Raw genomic sequence first — 21,998 nt, 5'->3', positions numbered from 1 at the left:
TACTTTCCCTGGAGGTGGTTTCATACAAACAAAGATAAACCACCGTGAATGGATTGTCCCGCAGTGTGTGACTCACAGATGGTGAAGACTGACCATGGCGGCATCGATGTCACACCTGCGGGTGGTAAGCAAATAAAGTGTGGGTGACCTGTAAGAAACGTCCTCTAGTGTCACCCAAACCTCCTGCACGCCAACCTTTTTAGTTTGATTTGAATGCTGTCTGTAAGGATTAAACTGGTTGCACAGCTTTATGCCAACACACAATTGTGTAAATTCACCTTTCTTTGTATTTTAATTAATTTAATTGATGTTGAACAAGTGGTGCTCTAATGAACTACTGTTGATGACAAATGTACAGAGGCAGTTTAAATGTCAACTACATGGTTGCTCATAAAGTTAGAATAAATATATATTCTTTATCTCTTTCCATGAAATGATTGTGACTGATGTGATTTATTCTTGACAGATAAAGGGTATATCTTCTCTAAACTTTAATACTCAATCTCTTCCAAACATATCACAATGAAAATGAAACCACAATTAACAGAGGATTGTCCATGAAAATAAAATTATTCCAATAGGTATTTTGATAAATTTATTGAATCAGTAGCGTTCCTGTAATTGCAGAGGAACAGTTACACTGCACAAGTGTGGGTGACACTCTTTCTTAATTTCTTCTTAGAAATGCAGTAACTTCACTTCTTGTATGACACTTTAGCTGCTGATACTATGCATAAAAATACTTCCAGTATGCAAAATATCCCATTTATAAAATCTCTCACCTGCACAAATATTACATTAAAGATTTAAGTATTGTACTGTTTACAGATCACTTTACCTTCAAGAAACTTTAAACATCACAATTAATTGACAGGCCTTCATCCCCTCAGTAGGTTCCTTATTTACATTTTCAATAATAAATAAATCTTTTGAAAAAATACCCACCCAACAAATCACAAATGAGTTTAGATTATTGTTTGTATAGCCTTTATTTATCTATCACATTTCTGATTGTTACAAGGCGTGTTTGAAGCAGATTAATTCATATTTTAAAGACAACCAGAATAAGCATAAAAGCCAAGATTGGATTATGATATAGATTATAGAAGGTATATATACGAGAGCGTACATTAGAATAAGAGGAAGTGAATTCTTATGCTTTCTAATATAATCTAAGGCATAAAAGTGCGAGGCAAATATTATCATTTTAAATCCACAAAATGTAAAGCAACACAAGCTCAACCCTGTGTACAGAATCCTTGCTTACAGGCCTCACAATGGTCAGGCTCATGTGGACTTTTGACATCCAGTCTATTGAAAAACTTGTTTTCGCCCAGGTTTTCACCGTAGCACTTCTCCCTTATCTTCTTCACCAGATTCTCCAGGAGGATGTCGATGTTCTCTGGGGTGATTTCCGGATTCTCCATTGGAGGGTCGGAGCAATTCTTGCAGTCCTGACGGTAAGGCCTCACCTTGACAACACCCTTGCCGTCTGTCAGGCGCATGTGGAAGACCACCATCACCCGGTTTGAAGGCCAGCCTCTTCCACAGTCAGTGCAATGGAACCTTGATAAAAATAACAGAGATCCAAAATTATTGAATTAAGTCTGAACTAGCCCTTTAAAAAATGACTTTCTGTGTTCTTTTCTCTCAGTATGACTCTTATTAGGGCTGGGCAGCTGGCATACTGGGTATACAGGCAAAACAGGTCCAGTTGGATTCAGTTGACACTGGGCTCGCACAATCACATCTTAAATCAAAAAAAAAAAAAAAGATTTATACTCTTCGTAACCCTAACCTAGTCATTAGCATTACCCTGCAATTTGATGGTTTTATCTGTGGGGACCAGTTTTTCCTCCTTAAGCAAGTATAGTACACACAAACCTTAATAAACCAAATGCATACACTTAGTAACTAAGTGTATGGATTTGTATAATTTTTAACTTAACATATATAATACTATATATATATATATATATATATATATATATATATATATATATATATACTTAGTAACTAAGTGCATGCATTTGTATAATTTGTATTAACTTAATATATATCATACTATATATATGTATATATATATATATATACACACACACACACACACACACACACACACACACACACACCTACACACACACACACACACACACACACACACACAGCTACGTGATTAACAGAAGTCCATCACACTGACCATGCCGATGTGTTCCTGATGTACTGCTTCCAGCCATAGCTCGGGCTGTCAGGCACTATACTGCCATCAAACTCCAGACGCCAGGAGTCTTCTTGTCTTAGATCCACTGCTTTCCTTTGGAAGATTTCTGTCCACTCCTGCAGGTTCATCTTGTCTGTGTCGGTGGTGCTGGTGGCTGAAGAAGAGATAAAACACTGACAGCTGATCTGCACGGTTTATAAACAGCTTGTAATGACTCATCACATCTTGGCGAGGGACTTTGACTGTACACGTAGAGAGTTTGGAGAAAATTAAACTTATATGATGATGGTTTCCTTAAGTTTCGGTTGTAGTTTTATAGTATGACAGCAATGGGGAAAGGCCATAGACTTTCTAAATTAATAGGGAAGGCAAATTTATTTTGATGAAACTGAAATAAGATTGCTGTCTTGTCTTTCATAAAAGATCCAATGCATTGACTGGTGATAGACTGCAGGATAAATTAAACTGAAACATTGACCAGTTGTATTCATGCAACACTGCCACTTGCTGGTGTTTTGCTGCCTTTTCTTCTGCTGTATGTACAACACCCACTTTTCTCAACCTGCACATATCATATTTTCTACTGTTTACTGATCTGTTTACCTTAGTGACTTCTTCATATGTATAATGAATAAATTAGACAAATTTATATGAAAACACAAAATGCCAACACTACAAATCACAAATAAATTCAGTTAATTGCTTGTATATGCTTTATTTATTTATTTATTTATTTATTTATTACATCTCATAGTAAGCAGGATGGTTTAAATCTTAGGAACAAACAAATTCACATTTTCAAGAAACTTGTTTGCCAACATAAAAGCTTACATGCACTTTATTATTATTATATCAATATGCTAGAGGGGACAAAACAATGAAACACAATGACAGGAGGTAGTCTTATTTTATGCATTGTTAAAATGAGCTTAGACATTAACCCTTTGGAGTCCTGGGCTATTCTGTCCATTTAATAACACTATTAATCCTGCCACTTAAAAAATCTTAACCATGCCATGTTGGTTTCATTTTTTCAGCACAACCTCACCTATGTGACCTGATACATTTTTTTTTTTTATAAAATTTGATTTTGAAAATGAGTGTTTTTTTTTTAACTTTCAAAACATAATCATGATCAATAGATAATTTTAAATGTTGCATATGTCAACACATGTTGCAAATATGACATATATAAGGTACAAAATAGGATAACATCTAGTTCTATATTTGTTATACTAAATATATTTGACCTTATTTCCAGTTTTTCTTGGCCTGTCTTCATCATGGACTTTCAAGCCAGTCTGAGGAAAGCTGTTGCACATTGCTTCACTTTTGTGTCGTCACATTATGAAGAAGTAATGTAATGGCACTTTTGTGGACTCCAGACAAAGCCTGAGACAAATATTATTATTATGAATTAAAAGTTAATTCCTTGTACAGACTCCTTTTATACAGGACTCACAACGAGCAGCTCATTTGGCTTTTGACAGCCAGACTTAAAAACAAGACGCCAAACTATACGATCACATAGGGTGTGTGTTCATAAATGAATGCACATGCAGTTCAAAATCAACAGGCTGTATCCCAATGTCGAGGATCCTTCCTTGGTAGTATCCTTCCTTGTTGGGATCCTTCCTTCAGAGTGGGGTCCTCCAGGGGCGAGGCAGGAGTCCTTCCTATCACTGGTATAACTAATGGAACATCCTTCAGTCTGCAGGTGTATGTCATTGTGTAATTGGATGTCCTGATTAAATTCAGCGCTGCAATTTCAAAACCACATTTTGAAATTGTATTTACACATTTACATTTCATGGAAATGTGTTCTGTGACTTTTTAGCCCATTTTTTATTTTGCAGTACGGTATAGTAACAGTTATTTATAAATAACAATAACGGATAATAGCAGACTGTCGGTCTGTTAACACAATAAGCATGTATAACTTTCTGAATGGCATAGCTACGTATACTTTTACACAGTACATCATCATCTGACGCATATAAATGAAATAATAATCAATACATTTAGCGACTGAGAAGCATCAATTAACTTAACCGGCTATGTATCAAGGTGATGTTTATTATCTATAAATAAATATTTTGCCATTTGTTTATGGGTATGGTTTGCTTGACTTTGAACACAAGTTTTGTAAGTTATGTGATAACAAATATTTAGTGTAAACTGAAAACTCTTCTTTATTTAAATTCATATTGTGCCACCGGCATCGCTGTTTCTTTGCTCGCCGCTTTTAAATCTCCAAGTAGACCGGTGACCGCAAGGCATTATGGGTCCTCGGGATGCACGGAGGATACACACATGCATCCTTGAAATTTGGGCAAAAGAAGGACTCTGTCCTCTGGAGGATCCTGGACTGGAGTTTAAGGATCCTCCCTTGACTTTGGGATACAGCCTAAATGTCCTGGTTGCAGTTTTAAAATGTGGTTAATGTTGTGATATGCTTGCAGTTTGGTAAAGTTGAGGAACTATCATACTTGTTTTTAAAAAGATCATGGCTTGGTTTTAAATAAGTATACTTGTCACGTAACATGCTAAAGAAATGTTATATACAGGTATGTTGCATATGTATTTTTACATCGCATATTTATTTAGGTCATGCACTTCAAGTTATAAAATAACTCAATGTTGACTTTGGGTTTCAAACTGGACTGGATGTGTTCGTATGACCCATTCATCCACCCCTCCATCTCCCTACACTGACTTTGGTGCTAATATGACCCTTGGTTTCATCCTTTGCATCCTTTATACATAGTCAGTCATACTGACTGTGATCATAGTACTCCCCTGTTTCCAGCATACATAAATATGAGTTAAATGATTGTGACCTATGATGTTGTTTCTTGGGTTTGGATGGCTTGTTTCCTTCGCCCATTTCTTCATGATAGCATTTGACTCTTATCTTCTCCACCAGACTTTGACAACGCCCTGCCCGTCCGTCAGACGCATGTGGAAGACCACCATGGCCCGGCTGGAAGGCCAGCCTCTTCCACAACCAGTGCATTTGAACCTTGAAAATGACAGAGGACCCAGGTAAGAGAAAGTCTGAGCTGGTCCTTTAACAAAATCACATTTTTCTCTGCTATTTAAGTGCTGTTTTAAATTAATAAAATTTCAATCTATTTCAATCCCTGCAAGAGTTTTTATCCAAATATCAGACAGATTTTTGCCCACACAACTGCATATACAGAAACAGAAATTGTGATTTTTCTATTTAAATAAATTAATAAACATGTAATGTAGCAATGTGTATTCAGTGTGTTTTTCCCCCACTAATGAATAACATGCTGACTCATCTATATTTAACACATTAGATATATTACATCCCTTAAAATCAAGCGGGCTTCGCGACCCCCGTGGATCTTTGGCGCCCCCCTGGGGGGTCGGGCCCCTCCTGACGGGAATCACTGCACTAGAGGACAATGCAATATCATACAGTACTCAGCTGCAGTGATTAACAGTAGTTCAGCTCACTTACCTTCCATATGTACTCCTGTCATACTGCTCCCAGCCTGAGTTTGGGTGATCAGGCACGATATTTTCATCTAACTCCAGACGCCAGGAGTCTCCTTGTTTAAGATTCTTTGCTTCCAGTTGGAAAATTCGTGTCCACTCCTGCTCCCACATCCTGTCAGTGGCAGTGGTGTTGGTATGTGAGGAACACACAACACTGAGCTATCCTGATCAATAGATAGATGTTAGAATGACTCATCAAACCTAGGCTGAGAGACTGTGACAATAGAGAGAGAAGGGAAAGTGAAACTTAAAGTGTTGGGTCTATAATATAAAAAGACTTTGGGCACTGCCTCCCTTATAACTGGACAGTCTGTTTGTACACATAAATGAAGTGAAGGAAACGCTATTAAAATGTAATTGATATATGTGTGTTTGGGTGCCTTATTTATCACCAAAAATTACTTTTATTTACAATGTATTTATTTTTTTAATCATTTTTTATGTCACTCACATAATACGTTTTTATGTGGATTACCTGAAATATGATTGCTGCCTTTATGCGTCTCATAAACAAGTCAAAGCACCCAGGACTGAGTGCCCTAGTGAAGTTTCAGTTACATTTATTTTCATGTAACTGAAACTGTTTTTCTGTGTCGTATTCATGCAACACTGCCTGGTGCTGCTGTTATGCTGTGTGCATGTTATGAACAATATGCCATTTTCTACTGTTCCTACACGTCTCAAAATAATTTCTAGTGTCTAAGCATTCTACAGATCCCCGGAGATCCCATTTACCTTAGTGACTTTTTAATAAATAATATAAATAATAAAAAAGTTGACCAATTTAGTTTAAAACAGAAGATACCAAAAATCACAAATACATTCAGTTTGTTGCTTGTATAAGCTGAATTTATTGTTTATAAGGAGGTTGATTTAATGTTTTTAAGCAGAAAAATTCACATTTTCAAGGAAACCGACAACAAGAGGAAACAAGAGCAAACATGATAACTTACATGTTCTGATTATCATTGGAAGCAATGCAATGTAACAGAATGAGGAAAAGTCCAGTGCTTTGCTAAAATTAGCTTCTGCATAAAAGATTATGGAGATTAGCTTTTTTTTCTTTTGGGTGTCTTAAAAGAATTTCTTTGGACAGATGCCCTGGTGACAGGCCTCACAAAGAGCAGGCTCATGGGGTCTTTTGCCATCAAAGCTTCTGAAGTCCTGCCTCTTTCTGCCCAGGTTCTCATTGTAGCATTTCATTCTTATCTTCTCCACCAGATTCCCCAGGAGGATCTTGATGTTCTCTGAGTCGATGCTTGGCTTTTCCATTGGACCGTTGTCGCAGTTCTTACACTTCTGACGGGAGGGCCTCACCTTGGCGACGCCCTGGCCGTTTGACAGGCGCATGTGGCAGACCACCCTCACCATGTTAGAAGACCAGCCTCTTCCACAGTCGGAGCATCTGAACCTTTAAAATGAAAGAGGCTTGTTAATAAAACGCCAGCCAACTGATGTTACACTGAAAACACACGTTTTAGCTACTGTATAGAAACTTAGATTTTGTAGTATGGGAGAAAAAAATATAAAATTGGGTTAAAGAGTTAGTTTACTGACCCAAATCATCCACTATCTGGCTAAATAATGTTGTGAAAATAGGAGAGAGTCTTTTATGTCACACCCTTCCTGGTTACATAATCTGGAAACTATGGTTCTTTTGCCCCATCAAGAGTTCAAAGTCCAGCCAATGACATTATTTCTTGACTTGATGTATTCTTGCATTTACACACATAACACTAACCTGACTCTTATAATAGCTTGACCATAACAGCAAAAAAGGAAGAAAAAGCAAAGTATTGAATATTCATATGCACAAACCTTGATAAACCTAAAGCATCAACAATATTAACTGATCATATACATACTATACTTTATGAACACATCAATTTTAAGTATTTCAAAGTAGTCCAACAAACCTTCCACCTGTGCTCACGATACAGTTCTTCCAGCCGTGTTGCAGCACAAGCTCTTCCTCAAGCTCCAGACGCCAGGAGTCTTTAAGATTCCTTGATTTATTCTCAAAGAGCCGTGTCCACGCTCCCTGGTCCATCCTGTCAGTGGTGGTGGTGCTGGTGGCAGAGAAACAGGCAAAACACTCACAGCTGATCTGCAGAGTATGCAAACAACTTGTGAGAATGACTCAACCTGCCTCGGTTGACAGACTGTGCCTCTTGCAATTGAGAGTTTGGGGAAAGTGAAACTTAAAAGTGTCAACCTGGTTTCCTTAAGTTTCAGGTAATAACAACACTCACTATTGAAGTACTGCAATGGAAATGAAACTGAAACGTTTCCTTTTTGTTTTCATGCAACACTTCCACCTGCTGGTGATATGCTACCTCTTCTTCTTTTGTTTTGCAGGAAATGAAAACATATACTAATATTAACTTTATTTTTATTTAAGTAGATTGCACACATTTGCTAAGGTAATCTTACTTTACTGTAATTGATTCACTGGCATTTCTATTTAGAGAAACACAGTTATTCTTCAAACATTTCTCCCTCCTTCTCCTGTGCATGGTTCTATTTCAACTTGATGTGAAAATTCATCATAAAAACGAGATTATCAAGCTTGATTATGCAATGACTCATTCTTTTATGATGCGGATATCATGACACCTTTGCTGTTAAAACATTATACTTAGTCACATCCAACTATTAGAACTACAAGTAAATGGTGCCTAACATGAATCAATAAACTCACAAACCTTCTATAATCTCTTCCAGGAGAACCATGGAGATGTTTGTCAGTGGCTAATTGCAACAAACCAATAAAAACACTCAGATCTAAAAGCTCATTTAACCTCATTTGCAGAACAGAGAGTAACATGTACCTCATCATGGGCCTGTAAATAAAACAACTCAACAAAGTGCAAATTGTTTACCCCTCTGGCTTTTTTTAAAATCACAATTGATCTGGAATTCAAAATGAGTCCCTTTAATTGTTCTAATACATCTTCATGTACATTTTAAACACAATTATTGGATTTGTGATGTTTGATTCACTTGTAAACCTTGTTATTATGCAAATAGTTTACCTTGGCCCCTTAATGAGATACCTGATAAAATACTGGTGGATTTTATTAGGTCCAGTGCAATGCCAAAAGGGCCTTTCCTCTTACTTTTGTGTGATTTAAATCCAACTTTCCTATCTTGAATAAAGCAGGCAAAGGTGAGATGCTTTGCAGGATGAGATGCTATCCCTGCTGCAATCAAAGCCAGACACTGATCTTTAAAGCCAGGTCGTTGGATTTAATTTGCTCCTGAAATCAGTGCCCTTTTGTGCTGATTTTCTCGGATAAGAGAAGCTAAAAGAGACATGTTCTGATTTGACTGCAGTTGACGAGGCATTGAAAGCAGAAGATTTCATGATGAGGGCCGCAATAAATTGTCTACATCGTGTCTTTGGATATTCACCCTGGACAAATTCCAGGCAATGTAGGAGTAAAGGGAAGGGAGTGAAATAAAAAAAAAAAAACACTGATGCAGGTAATAGTGGATTTTTAGAAGACAATTATTAAAATCTAAAAAAAATCTTATACATAAAAATCTTTTCATGTTCCAGAAAGCAGTATCTAGGCCTTTTTATTCTTTTTTATGCATGATATATTTTAGGAAAGAAATACAGGGAGACTGAAGCATAACTGGAGAGGAAATAGTTCAGGGTTTAGCAACGTCTCTGTGGGTTGAAGAATTAATTTCTAAGAAACATCTAGGAGAGCAGGACCTCCGACAGCTCCGCCAAGCCACTCTGTGACCAACAGATCAGGTAATGTAGGCTTAGGTGAGAATGTACTGTAACAGTGTAGTGTTATCATTTGGATCTCCTATTTTCCTAGTATGTTAAAACAGTCATGTGGCAAGTGGCTGCATAAAATGATAAGAAAATTGCAAAAAAAAAAAAAAAAAAAAGATCATTTCAAAATACGTTCTAGCATGTATTAGATTAAAACAAGATATACTATGGTTTTAAAAAATGAGGATGAGATGTTAAGTTTAATGATGAAACCAAATAAAGAGCAAATTTTATAAAATGTGTCCCCATATTCTTAACCCTACACTTTACTAGCACTTCCGAAAGCTTTCAAAAGCATCTCATGATATTTTTCAGGAGGAACATGTAAATAAAATGTGACCTTGATAAAAGGGGCTTTAAAAACAATCATTTAGCCATAGGTTAAATAAAAACCCTGAATAAATCAAAATACACGTTAGAGTACTGTACGCGCTTTCAGTAGAAACCAGGTAGAAACCATAGAGTGTATAAAAATAAACGTATTTACCGTACTTTTATTTTGAAACCGGAAACTATGAAAACGTCGCTATGGTAACGTATACAACTCTGCACAGATTAGCTTGTTAGCAGCAGTCGGACTTCTTTATTTTCTACTTCTCGTTGTATCTAGTTTGGTATTGATGAGATGCGATGGAGGGGTCCGATACATATCTCATACGACCTAATCATCAGGACAAGTAAGTTTCTCAAGTGGTTAAATATAATTTATCAAAGATGAAGTTGGTTTATAGGTAGTGAATCCATGCTAACGATATCTCGTGTTAGCTAAATTAGCAACTCTTAAGCTAAGTGTGTTGTAGTGTAGCTGACTAATGATCAGCGCCAGCCTTTTAGATCGCTAAATAGCCTTAATAGACTGACCATAGTCAAATTACGTGGTTATGTCTCCAAACGCCATTTAGCGTAAATGTTTTTGACGTTAGTTAACTAATATAGCGTCACACTATTAAAATAATCGCCTAAGTCATTTTTTGTCAAAATTGTTTTTGTTTTTTTGCCTTAATCATCTCCTCATGACAATGGCCACCTATGGTAAAATCGCCTACATCCTGAGTTTATCAGAACATGTGATTTTACCTCTTTAAGATCATCACTTCTTTGACAATTTGCCACATTCATAGGCATCATATAAGAACCCAGCAAAGAAGAGCTAGAGGGAGATTGTTTAGTTTTCAGTTTAGTTTATCAGTGTTTTATTGTTGACACTAATATTGGTAACACTCTAAGGTGTCTACATAAGAGTCACACAAGCCTGTCAGAAACATGACATCACAAGTATCATGAGCATTAATGTTACTTCAAAGTGTCATTAATGTCCATGACACATCCCATGTCATTTTTATGACACGCTCATGTCACTCTCATGCAGGCACCTTCAAAATAAAGTGTTATCATATCATAAGGACATACTTTATTAAACTAAATATATTTCACTTTTATATGAATGAACACTATAGCCATATTGAGGCACAATTCATTGTTTGGTGTTCAAATAATATTTTCTTTATTTTTGAACATATTTTTGATTCACAAATCCATTACTGTAATGCATCCAGATAAAAATGTCATGGTTTCCCCACACTTATAAACAATAAATATTTAATACACTTTATAAAAATAAATATACATTTGTTTAAAAATGTATAATTTAACAGAATATAATCAAATATAATGGTTTTTTACCATGTATAAAGAACAACAATGCCAAAGAAAAAAACCAAGAAAATTTTGCTCACAGCGTCTCTAAGAATATCAGAAAATACCTTAATTTTTCAGAAATAGATTATAAATTCATATTAAACAGTGACTTTAGATTGTATATGTTATAAAGGGTCAAATAAAATATGTATTCAATGCTCTTGGATTTTTGCTATGAGCTGTACCATGTTCGTGTGAATCACCCATAGAATGTAGCGTACTGTATACGATTAAACATATAAAATGTAGGCTTTACTATATGTCTAACTCAAATATAGTGTGGACCATGAATAAAAAAAATGTATAACCATTATGAAGCAGTTTTTCTTTATGACCCACTGCCTGTGGAAGCTGATTGAAGTCCTGCCTTTTTCCCACTGTTAAATCATCCAGGTTCAAGTCATCCATTGTGAAGGAGTGCATTCGTGAAATTGTGAGGGAGAGACTTTCTGGGATGCGTTACGACCCAGAAGAAGTCCCAGAGCTGACCCGTTCACTTGCAGACTGCATTAAGGACAAAGTGAAGAGTGAGTGATGCTTACTCCCCTCTCTTGTGTTATAGTGTTACTTATGCTATATACACCAGAAGACTTGAAAAGATTTGGAAACTATCGGCTCACACCTGCTCACATTTAAGACAAGTTTTTAGAGTTAGTTTTTAGTCCCAGCCTAGTCTCTCACTGAGATTTTAGACAGACTGTGAATCTTGCAGGGTAACTATTTACAAAACTACAAATAGATTATTTTAGCATTTTTTTTCATGCTCTTAGTAAAAACGTACAAATGGGGGAGAAGGAGCTTTTGGCTCCAGCTGCTCTAGTGTGTGCATTGGTTTGTGTTGGGGAAAAAAACAACAACAACAAAAAGAGGAGAAGACGCCACAAAATGCCCCTCACAAAGCTGAAAAAGGGTTTCTGTTTTTATCACATGAAAAGTTGACTATTTTACTGTAAAAATAGATATAAGGAAGAATAAAGTAAAGGAAAATTTAGAAATAAATTCATGATATACATTTATCTCCTATTTAATTATAATTTATTTAATTGAATAATTATATGTATCAGCTCTATCAACTTTCATTTAGTTAATTGTACATTAATCATCCATTATTTATTACTAATTTATGTAGGTTACTGTCCTCTTTACTAAGAGACAGCGCCCCCAAAATCTTGCTTGTGGCCATAAATATATGACATCACTATATTTTTATTTAGGACTGAGCCTACTCGCATTATTGTGATGTTACTTTTTCCCGTGGAAGTGGTTTTACTGGCCGGTCTGGAACCGGGGACCTTTCCCCTGCTCATCTATTGGTTGGTGATTGTGTTATGTCACTGCGACTGCACGCCAAGACTAGGAAAAGACTGATATGAAACAGAGCAGATTACTACCTTAAACTTAACGATGGAGATGACGGGAGCGCTGTGACTCCAGTAAAACTCCTAGATTTACTAAAGACTTTCAGTTTTTAGTCTGGGACTAGGGAAATCGTTTGGTGTAAGCCCAGCATTAATTTATTAATATTCACAACTAAATGGCAACAGAACTGCAGACCTAGCCCGATGTAGGCCCGATACACAGCAACCAAGAGTGCTTTGGAAATGTTTCATAAAATGTTTTATACATTCATTGTCCTTCCAATTGTCCAATATATTCTGCCAAATTATGAACCCAACTTTAATTGAATGTAAATGTTAGTAGCCATTCCAGTATTGTCCCTGCAAAATGTTATGCAAGTACTGATGTACACTGGTTCAGCTCATTTCTCTTCTTCTTCAACAGATGCAGGGCTTGACAGATATAAGCTTGTCGTGCAGGTGGTCATTGGAGAACAACGAGGACAAGGAGTCAAGTGAGTGATCATTTGGTAGCAGCAAACAAAAAAAAATAGCTGGTAAAGCTCCTTTGTAAAGTAGTGTTCCAAAATAATTGCACAGCCTTAAGAGCGTGCATATCATGAATGCTGGGTCTTGTTGGTTTTCTGAGAATCTACTGCACCTACTGGTACCTTGTTTGCCATGTAGCAATAAAAAATATACTAGAAACCTGAATTAATCTGGTTAGTCACATTGGACTGCTATTATTTTGAACACTACTGTATAATTGGGATACACTAACTTTGACCATCAACCTTTCATGAATAACTTTCAAGTGATGGACAGAAAATATTAGCATCATCTTCTTTATATTTATGTCACTACTTTCCTACATTTGCATTTTCTTAAATTTTTAGGGTTTACTGTATTTTTACAGCAGTATTCTTTATACTTCATTTTTTGTAAAATAATGAACAGACCTGGATATTTAAGCCTTACTGGAAAAATATCCATTCAATCAATCAATCAATCAATCAATCAATCAAGCAATCAAACTTTATTTATATAGCGCTTTTCATACATATAAATGCAACACAAAGTGCTTTACAAAAAATAAGAATAAAAACAGACAATAAAAATGACAAAACCCACCCCTCCCATCCCCACATACACATCTGTATGTACACATACACATACATGCACACACACACGCACATAGACACGCACGCACACAAACACACACTCAGACTCACACACAGCACATATTGATTGACAGTGTAGAGACATGGCAAGGCACCGAGGATCCAGAGAATGACATTAAGCCTTCAAATATTTCCTGATATGTAGCCTCCTTTCTTGCTACGACATCATGGTTTCAAGCAAGCATTATTCAAGCAATATTTCAGTCAAAATAGCAAGAAGCTTATTTTGACTCAGTTGTGCTCTTTACGTTTACATCATTGATGTTAATAAATACCCTGTTAAATTAAAAAAGTGGTAAGGTAAAATGTTGCGATTATGAAGGTAGTGTAAGGTACACTAAGAAAATCAATTCAATCAGTCATAAGACTGACATTTTGTGACTGCTGCTAGTGTTTTATTACATTGTTTTATATTGTGCAATTTATGTTATGTTTATACTATTCTGCTCGCCTCATGTATGTAAATGCAGCTCTCAAAAATATCACAGTTGGAGCTTACAGAAGGTAGCTCAGACCTTCAGAGTCATATCCATGACCTTTTCATGCGTTTTTTACCAGGATGTCTTCAAGGTGTTTGTGGGATGCTGACACAGACAACTATGCAGAAGATGTTTTCATGAACGTAGGTGCCTTTGATCCTTTCACTCAGATCTAGAGGTGGGGATCCGACTTCTCAAAGACATTTTTGTTAACTAACTGTGTTTTACCTCTGGGTACAGGACAGCTTATTTTGTGTGGTGGCAGTTTTTGGAAGCTATTACTACTGAGGACAAGAGGATGGATGACAGAAAAGTCTTTCGAAAGATGTGAGGTGAACATTTCAATGAGGCTGCTCACCGCCAGCACTCCGGAACCACGGTGCGTTGATCTGAAGTAACTGTTTATGTAATTTCAGCATCTTGAGATCAACACAGATGACCTCCAGTGTAGAAGCGATGGGCATCTGTGCTGATACTGTAGTGATTTAAATATGAAGGATTTCACCTGGATTGTCTTGAGCTGCAGACTGAGGTGTCCTGTTTACTTTGAAGGGTTTACAGCTTGAAATGTCTCTATTTCCAAGAATTATTTATTGTTCAGCCAACCTGCTAGATTAGTAGAATGGGTTTTTACTAGAGTACAATGCATATTTGTACTTCACTTTTTTGCTTGAATTAGCACAATGGCTACAGTAGAGGTCAGTATTTATCTCTGTCAACATGATGACAGATGATTACTGTTGGCAAACTACTGTTAATTGCAGTTATTAAAGACTCAATTTCAACCGTTTTCTGTCAAGTGCATCACCACCTGTATGATCTCTGTTTTGCTAAGGTGATTGTAAATAATAAATCAACCATTAGTTCAATTTTGACACCATGGCTTTGTTATCTCTTAATGTTGGCAAAATATTCAGCAGTTAACAAATATTTGTGTTGGAGCTTGGTATTTAAAGAACGTTTTAATATCAGATGTCCAATGTTATTTAAAGAAATATCACCTACTGTTAACTAATTATGGATTTTATATACACTACATACTGTAATTTTATATACACTGCATACTGTAACTTTATAAAACCATTATTATTTTTATATTATATTATTATATATATTTTATCGAGCAATTAAATTCGACATACATTCCACATGTGCATTCAAGACTCATTTTTATGACCATTACAATTGTGCATGTTACCCTGGAGGCACTGGGAGCTTAAATATTATAATAGGGACTAAGGTTATATTTAAATAAGGTTATAAAGTACAATGACATCTCATGCAAAAAGAAAACAAGTAACATACAATTATGATACAACCAAAAACAAGCTGACCAGGACATAAAATCATTCAATTATCACATTTGCCATTTAAAGATCTATCGTAAACAAATCAAATAATCAATGAAAACATTTGTTTCACTACTACTGCCTACTTAAACATTTCTATCCACACAGAATTTCTTGGTTATATTTATCTGGCCATCTGGCAATCAATTCACTGGAAGTGCCACCTGAAGTGTTGAAGATTGGATTTTCTATCACATGACCATTATATTTCAACAGTCATGGTGGGCTGCGTGACATGTGACTCGCAATATCTGTCACACATACTATATGGGACAATATAATGGTGTTATCCCTCAGAAATACCAAATTGTGTAGGTAAACTATAATCACAGATTTGTGCAGTTAGGTGTTATAGTATATGGCAGATCAGGTAAACTACACAGCTGCTCATTTATATATGGTAAAGCTACAGTTTTAACTGCTTCAAGGATTTGCTGCCATTTTCTTATTCTACACCCCATTGTCAAAAATCTGTAAGCTACAGTGCAAGAAAAAGTATGTGAACCCTCTGAAATGACCTAGTTTTCTGCATTAATTTGTCATAAAATGTGATCTGATCTGCATCCAAGTTCCAAGTATAGACAAACACAACATGCTTAACCTAATACCACACAAACAATTATAATATTTAATTATTGAACACATCCATTAAACATTCAAAGTGATGGTGGAAAAAGTAAGTGAACCCTTTGGGTAATGATTCCATTAAGAGCTAATTGGACTCAGGGGGTAACAAACTTGGATTTCTTACAATGAAATTAGATTTGAGTGAGGTGAAGAGATACGTTGACCTGTAAAAAACACTCAAACGTTTTGAGTTTAGTATTCACAAGAAGCATCTGCTCATGTGACCATGCCTCTCAAAAAAGACTTTAGGTATTCACCAGTCCACAGTTAGACAAATGGTCCACTAATGGAGATGATTTAGTGCTGTGGCTACTCTCCCTAGAAGTGGACGCCCAGCCAAGTTCACTCCAAAGACTCAAAGCAGAAAGCTCAGTGAGGTAAAAAAAAGAACAAGTAAAGACTTGAAGGAGTCATTGGAACTGGTCATGAATCTACCACACACACACACACACACACACACACACAAGATTGATCAGGCATGGTGTCCATGGCAGGACACCACGGAGGAAGCCGCTGCTTCCTCCGTGGAAGCAGCGGCTTCCATCACTGCATGCCTGAAGTTTGCCAAAGCACCTTGACATTCCACAACACTACTGGGAAAATATTTAGTGGATTGATGGAACTAAGGTGGAACTGTTCATGAAGAACACGCAGCAATAGGTATGCTGTTAAAGGGCCCTCCATCCAATATGAGAACATCATCCCAACAGTATGATGGATGGAGCATCATGACTTGGGCCTGGACCACTTACTATCATTGAGGGGAAAATGTATTACCAATTGTATCATGGAATTCTACAGGTTAATGTCTGAGTGGCTGTCAGCTGAAGATCAGTAGAAGTTGGGTGATGCAGCAGGACAATGACCCAAAACATCAAAGTGAATCTACTTCGACTTCAAAAAAGTAAATGTGCCTTTTGGAGTGACCCAGTGGGACCCCAGACCTCAATCCAATAGAGATGCTGTGGAATGACCTCCAGAGAGCCGTTCACACCAGACAAACTAAGAACATGACTGAGCTGAAGCAGTTCTGAAAGCAAGAATAATCCAAAATTCCTCCTGATCGTTGTGCAGGTCTGATCAGCAGCTATCAGAAGTGTTTGGTTGAGGTTATTGTTGCTGAAGGAGGTTCGACCAGTTATTAAATCAAGGGTTCACTCACTTTTTCCACCATCACTATGAATGTTGAATGGAAGTGTTCAGTAAAAACATGAAATATTATTGTTTATGTGGTATTGTGTTTGTCTATACTTGGGACTTTGATGCAGATCAGATCATACTTTATCACATATTAATGCAGAAAACCAGGTAATTTCAGGGTTCACATACTTTTTCTTGCAACTATATGTCAACAGTAAAACAGATTTCAAAATCACTTTCAGGGGATCACTGGACTTGGATTTCTTAGTGCTGGTTGCATGCCAGAGACCCATATTGTCTTCTGAAGCCTTCTAAGTGATGCCTGTAAATGTATTGATGTGATCAGTGATGGCAGGTTTGAGTAAGCTTACTAGAAAAGTTTGCAAGTTCAGGCTGTCGGGACAAAAAGGGACAAAACAAGTAAGATGTAAATAACTTAAAGCAACATTAGATGTAATAGTCCACTATAACTCATCTTCCCCTCTGTCTGTCACTCCCGCTTGTTTCTAAACACATTCATGCAGGCAGCTTTATCATCATTAACCCTTTATCAGGCAAAGAACTATATTTGGTAACTTCAGGTAATATTGTGAGAAAAAAGTGGCAAATTTACTAGATTAAAGTGGCAAATTTACAAGAAAAAAAGTCACAGATATAAGAGATTTAAAGTGGCAAATCTGTGCGAAAAAAACTCCCTCTTTTCTCCCAGATTCAGCACTTTAACCCTTAATAGGACACTCATTCAAATACTTGCAAATTCCAAATTTCAACCCTAGAGAATATTGGAGGATATTACATACTGCCAGAATGTGTAAAAAAACCATACAAAAATAATATTTTGAGAAAAAAGTTTAAAGTGATTAAAGTGGCAAATCTACGAGAAAAAAATCTACGAGAAAAAAATGTGCAGATTTATGAGATTTAAAGTGGTGATTCTGGGGGAAAAAGTTGCTTTTCCCCACTTTTTTTCTCGTAAATCTGCGACTTTTTATCGCATATTTGCCACTTTAAATCTCTTAAATCTGCAACTTTTTTCTCAAAATATTACCTGAAGTTACCAAATATAGTTCTTTGTCTGATAAAGGGTTAAAGTGTTCAGGCTTTGACCAAACAATTGTGCTACTACAATGCATAAAGTTGGCTGTATCCAGGTTGGCTTTCATGACATATTTAATTAGTGTGGGTAAAAACCCTGATCCACATATCATTAAAGGCTCACTCTGGAGAAGTCTTGCTCGACTCCCGAAAAGGTAATTTGGGAGCTTCCTTTTGTTCCTCTGCTCACCTGGCTCTACTCTCAATTAGCCTTTCAACCATCTCCAGTCGATTCATTTCTGATCTTGCTCTTCAGGCATGCTCGTCTGTCATCTCTCGGGGTTTCAGTCAGATTGATTTGGCGAATGTGTTTGAAACTGATAGCTGATAAGCTGATGCAAGCAAGACTTCTGCCTCCACTAGCACAATTCTCTCTTCCCTCATGGACTAGCCTTAGGTTAGAAATGGCCTAATATTTAGTCTGTCAATCTTCCTAGCTTAAAGTAAATAACTCTAATTCAGGGAAACGGCTGCAGGCCACAAAGCAGAAAGAAAAACACCCAAAATAAATTAACTCAAATTACAACCCTGGTTTTGAAAAAAATGAGGATGTTTAAAATGAAAATAAAAGTAGTTTTGTGGCATTAATTACATTGAAAACTGTCCAAATATAATATATTTAATGTTTTACCTTATCAACTTAATGTATTTTTGTAAATATATGCTTATTCTGAATTTGTTGCTACCAAAAAACTGGCTGTCTGCTGTTCAACAACCACAAGTGAAGGTGGCTTCATTGAGACAGTGGCTGCACACCTTGTTGTCTGATGTGCCATACATGATTTGTAAGTTCAAATAAAATATCCTGTCGCCATTGGACAGGCGTTATCACTCAAACTTTCTGTTTGAAAATGTGTGCAACTGTAACGTCTAGCTAAGCCAACCTGAAATTAGATAATTAGTCTAAAACGAACAGCGAAGACATGATGGGGAGGTCTGAGTGCTATTACAGCTCTTAAATCAGTCTGTACAGAGAGGCACCTCTTTCAGAGTAAATGTGATTATTAAGTGACTTTCTTTTGAGAATTAAAATTAATTCATTGACCTTTGTGACCACAAAGGCTTTCACCACAAACTGTTCTAATCTTTATCCTACGGGATAACATGATTGCCATCAATTTACTCCATCAGGTTGAACTGTAAGTAGGTTGACATTTATACAGATTATTGATGTATTTAAGGGCTTCACATCACTGGATGTTGGGAGAACACAAGGTTACCAGTAACAGCCAATCAGACTTTTTATTGCAAATCTCCAAAAGAAAGAGGTTATAAAAAATGCAGTAAATATTTCATATCAAAATGACAAAGAAGCACATTTCTGATCATTTTAATAATTGAATAACAACTCACATGCACAGCTTATTGGTTTTAACATTTGAATGTTACCTTAAAACAATTTGGAAATGCAAGGTATTGACTGAAATGTTCACTCATAAAAAGTTAATATCACTTTTGTTGTTTGATATTGTTGAGAAGATATCAGGACTTGAAGAGTTGTCTTTTGGCATGGTTGCCTCATTAAAAAGTGTTTGCATTCTGTGGTAGATTTGCATCATTTTTCTCATTTCAACTTAACTTCAGTATATTGGCAACTATTGCCTGTATGCAACTGAGTCTGCCTTTAATTAAGTGGAATGTCATTTTTAGTTTTTGTAGTTGCTCTTGGGCACCTTCAATCAATGTTAACAAACCAGCTGGAAAACTAGATCCTTTTCAGACTATATATATATAAAGGCTAATGAGACAGAAGTGAGCAGTTGAAGTGATCAAGCTTAGCTGAATCAATTAGTCAAATGACTCATACTATACATATACATGCCAATGCAGGTTTCCCACATCTATTTCTGGCTGCAAAGCACAGCTGAGTTGTGAATGTGGCTCTAGAAGCTCATACATTTTTGCAGTAGTATAAAGTAATAATGTATCATACAAAATATTATCAGCTGCTGCAAAACCACATCCTGATTGTTTTGTCATAAAACACCCTCCTGATTATTCTCAGTTGATATGAAGTATAATGGATTTAAATACAATTTGATTTCTTCTGGTTTGAGCAACTGCTTAAAAACAATTCCCATTTTCTTACAATTTAATGTCTCATACTAAAATATCTTATGCCCATTGTCTTCACAGTCTTTAATTTGATCTCGACCTTAACCTATTTTTAAGGCTGACTTCCCCCTGAGGTGCTTGAGGTGCATGTTTTTCCAAATAAGAAAAACAACAGCTAGACAAAAGTCAGATGTCCCCTTCAGTCTCTCTTACTCCCGTCCAATCTCACCTTCCCCAGAGCAGTTTTTGATATTGTGGAAACTATTCTGTGTTTGATGTGGCTTTAACTGTATATTTGAAGAAGGCAATGCTAACATTAATCAAAGTATTAATATGTAAATAAGAGTGAAAGATGAGCCATACAGTTGTTTTTGGTTTATTCCTAGTTCATGGAATATACATCAAAATAATTCAATGTGGCATTTGATCTTGATCACTCATTGAAGCTTCATTGAAGTTTCCATCTGATGAAACAGAAGCAGACATCAGATGAAGTATCTGAACTACTTAGAGAGTTCTTTCAGTGTTTGTATGATACTCATCAACCATGAGGTACCATGTGTGTTTGTCATCAAACATGAAAAGTTTTGACCATGAGATACCCTCTTTGACTGATCAGTGTTCAAAAAAGCAAAAAAAAATGTTGTTGACATCAGTCATCAGTTAGTTACTACACTGTAAAAAATGTCTGTAGATTTTAAGGTGAAAAACTGCTAAACCATGACAGTAAAAGACCGTAAAATGATAAATGGGTTCATTCAGTTTCAGTAATGAAACACCATAAATGTATATATCAGCCAAAACCAATATTTTTTACAGTTTTGTTTTTTTGAAAAAATAATAGCTTGAAGCATGAAGCTTTATTGATAGGGAGAGACAGAGTGAAGGGGAAGACATGCGGGAAAGGGCTCTGAGTCGGATTCGAACCCGGGCCTCTATGGTATGTATATACAAGTTGTCACTATCATTTTTGGATTTATCTTTTGTAAAAAATACTTTTTCTCACTGTTAAATGTACTAAACACCATATCTCTAACAAAAATATACAGTAATATTTAGTGGTAAAATCGATGCAGTATTAATAAAAAGTATTTTCTTGTCAATTATATGGCAGAACAGCATTTCTTTTGATGGAAAACTTTTTATTTATACAGTTAAAAGTGGAATAAAATACCAATGTTAAACATGAAATCAACAGTGCCAATATATTTTTACCTTAATATTAAAAAAGTTCTACCGTATTTATTACGGTAAAGTTCTGGCAACCACAGCTGCCGGTTTTAAACCGTAAAAACAATAGGTTTTTTTTTATTTTTTACAGTGTATAAGCCCTGGCGACCAGTGTCCTCTTGCAGTTCGATGCTCATTAAAAATGGATTACACCATTTATTATATAGATAAATGTCTGTCCGTATCAGGGCATTTTAAAGCAGGACTTGTCTGCCAGCAGGACTGTTTCTGGTAATTTAATTGCATTTAGAAAACTGTGCACTTT

At 36.1% G+C, this 21,998-nt stretch overlaps 3 protein-coding genes across 3 annotated transcripts; 1 reads left to right on the top strand and 2 right to left on the bottom strand.

The window, feature by feature from the left end:
* Positions 1-291: 291 nt before the first annotated feature.
* Positions 292-5,860, bottom strand: LOC131977174 (receptor-transporting protein 3-like). The gene is given in 6 exon segments (XM_059340378.1): positions 292-1,566; positions 2,201-2,406; positions 4,129-4,135; positions 5,062-5,149; positions 5,152-5,243; positions 5,712-5,860. Coding segments are annotated over 6 exon segments (870 nt in total). The 3' UTR covers positions 292-1,238.
* Positions 5,861-6,586: 726 nt separating this feature from the next.
* Positions 6,587-8,022, bottom strand: si:ch211-276k2.2 (receptor-transporting protein 2-like). The gene is made up of 2 exons (XM_059342038.1): positions 7,666-8,022; positions 6,587-7,160 (listed from the first exon to the last, which is right to left on the bottom strand). The coding sequence occupies exons 1-2, from the start codon at positions 7,797-7,799 to the stop codon at positions 6,824-6,826; spliced, it is 471 nt and encodes a 156-aa protein (XP_059198021.1). The 5' UTR covers positions 7,800-8,022; the 3' UTR covers positions 6,587-6,823.
* Positions 8,023-10,042: 2,020 nt separating this feature from the next.
* Positions 10,043-15,112, top strand: dynlt2b (dynein light chain Tctex-type 2B). The gene is made up of 5 exons (XM_059341466.1): positions 10,043-10,219; positions 11,634-11,767; positions 13,023-13,092; positions 14,317-14,380; positions 14,478-15,112. Exons 1-5 carry the CDS (start codon positions 10,173-10,175, stop codon positions 14,523-14,525), a joined length of 363 nt encoding a protein of 120 aa, XP_059197449.1. The 5' UTR covers positions 10,043-10,172; the 3' UTR covers positions 14,526-15,112.
* The last annotated feature ends 6,886 nt before the right edge of the window (positions 15,113-21,998 follow it).

This window comes from Centropristis striata, chromosome 9 (genome assembly GCF_030273125.1).
Source record: "Centropristis striata isolate RG_2023a ecotype Rhode Island chromosome 9, C.striata_1.0, whole genome shotgun sequence".
Taxonomy (NCBI): domain Eukaryota; kingdom Metazoa; phylum Chordata; class Actinopteri; order Perciformes; family Serranidae; genus Centropristis; species Centropristis striata.
Note: the sequence above shows the minus strand (reverse complement) of the source record. Positions and strands in the feature narration are given on the sequence as shown.

Excerpts from the sequence above, each read along its gene's own strand:
- dynlt2b (XM_059341466.1), top strand. The coding sequence starts at position 10,173 with ATGGAGGGGTCCGATACATATCTCATACGACCTAATCATCAGGACAA. Across the intron at positions 10,220-11,633 it reads CGACCTAATCATCAGGACAA|GTTCAAGTCATCCATTGTGA; the intron begins GTAAGTTTCTCA and ends TAAATCATCCAG. Across the intron at positions 11,768-13,022 it reads CATTAAGGACAAAGTGAAGA|ATGCAGGGCTTGACAGATAT; the intron begins GTGAGTGATGCT and ends CTTCTTCAACAG.
- si:ch211-276k2.2 (XM_059342038.1), bottom strand. The coding sequence starts at position 7,799 with ATGGACCAGGGAGCGTGGACACGGCTCTTTGAGAATAAATCAAGGAAT. Across the intron at positions 7,161-7,665 it reads ATCGTGAGCACAGGTGGAAG|GTTCAGATGCTCCGACTGTG; the intron begins GTTTGTTGGACT and ends TTCATTTTAAAG.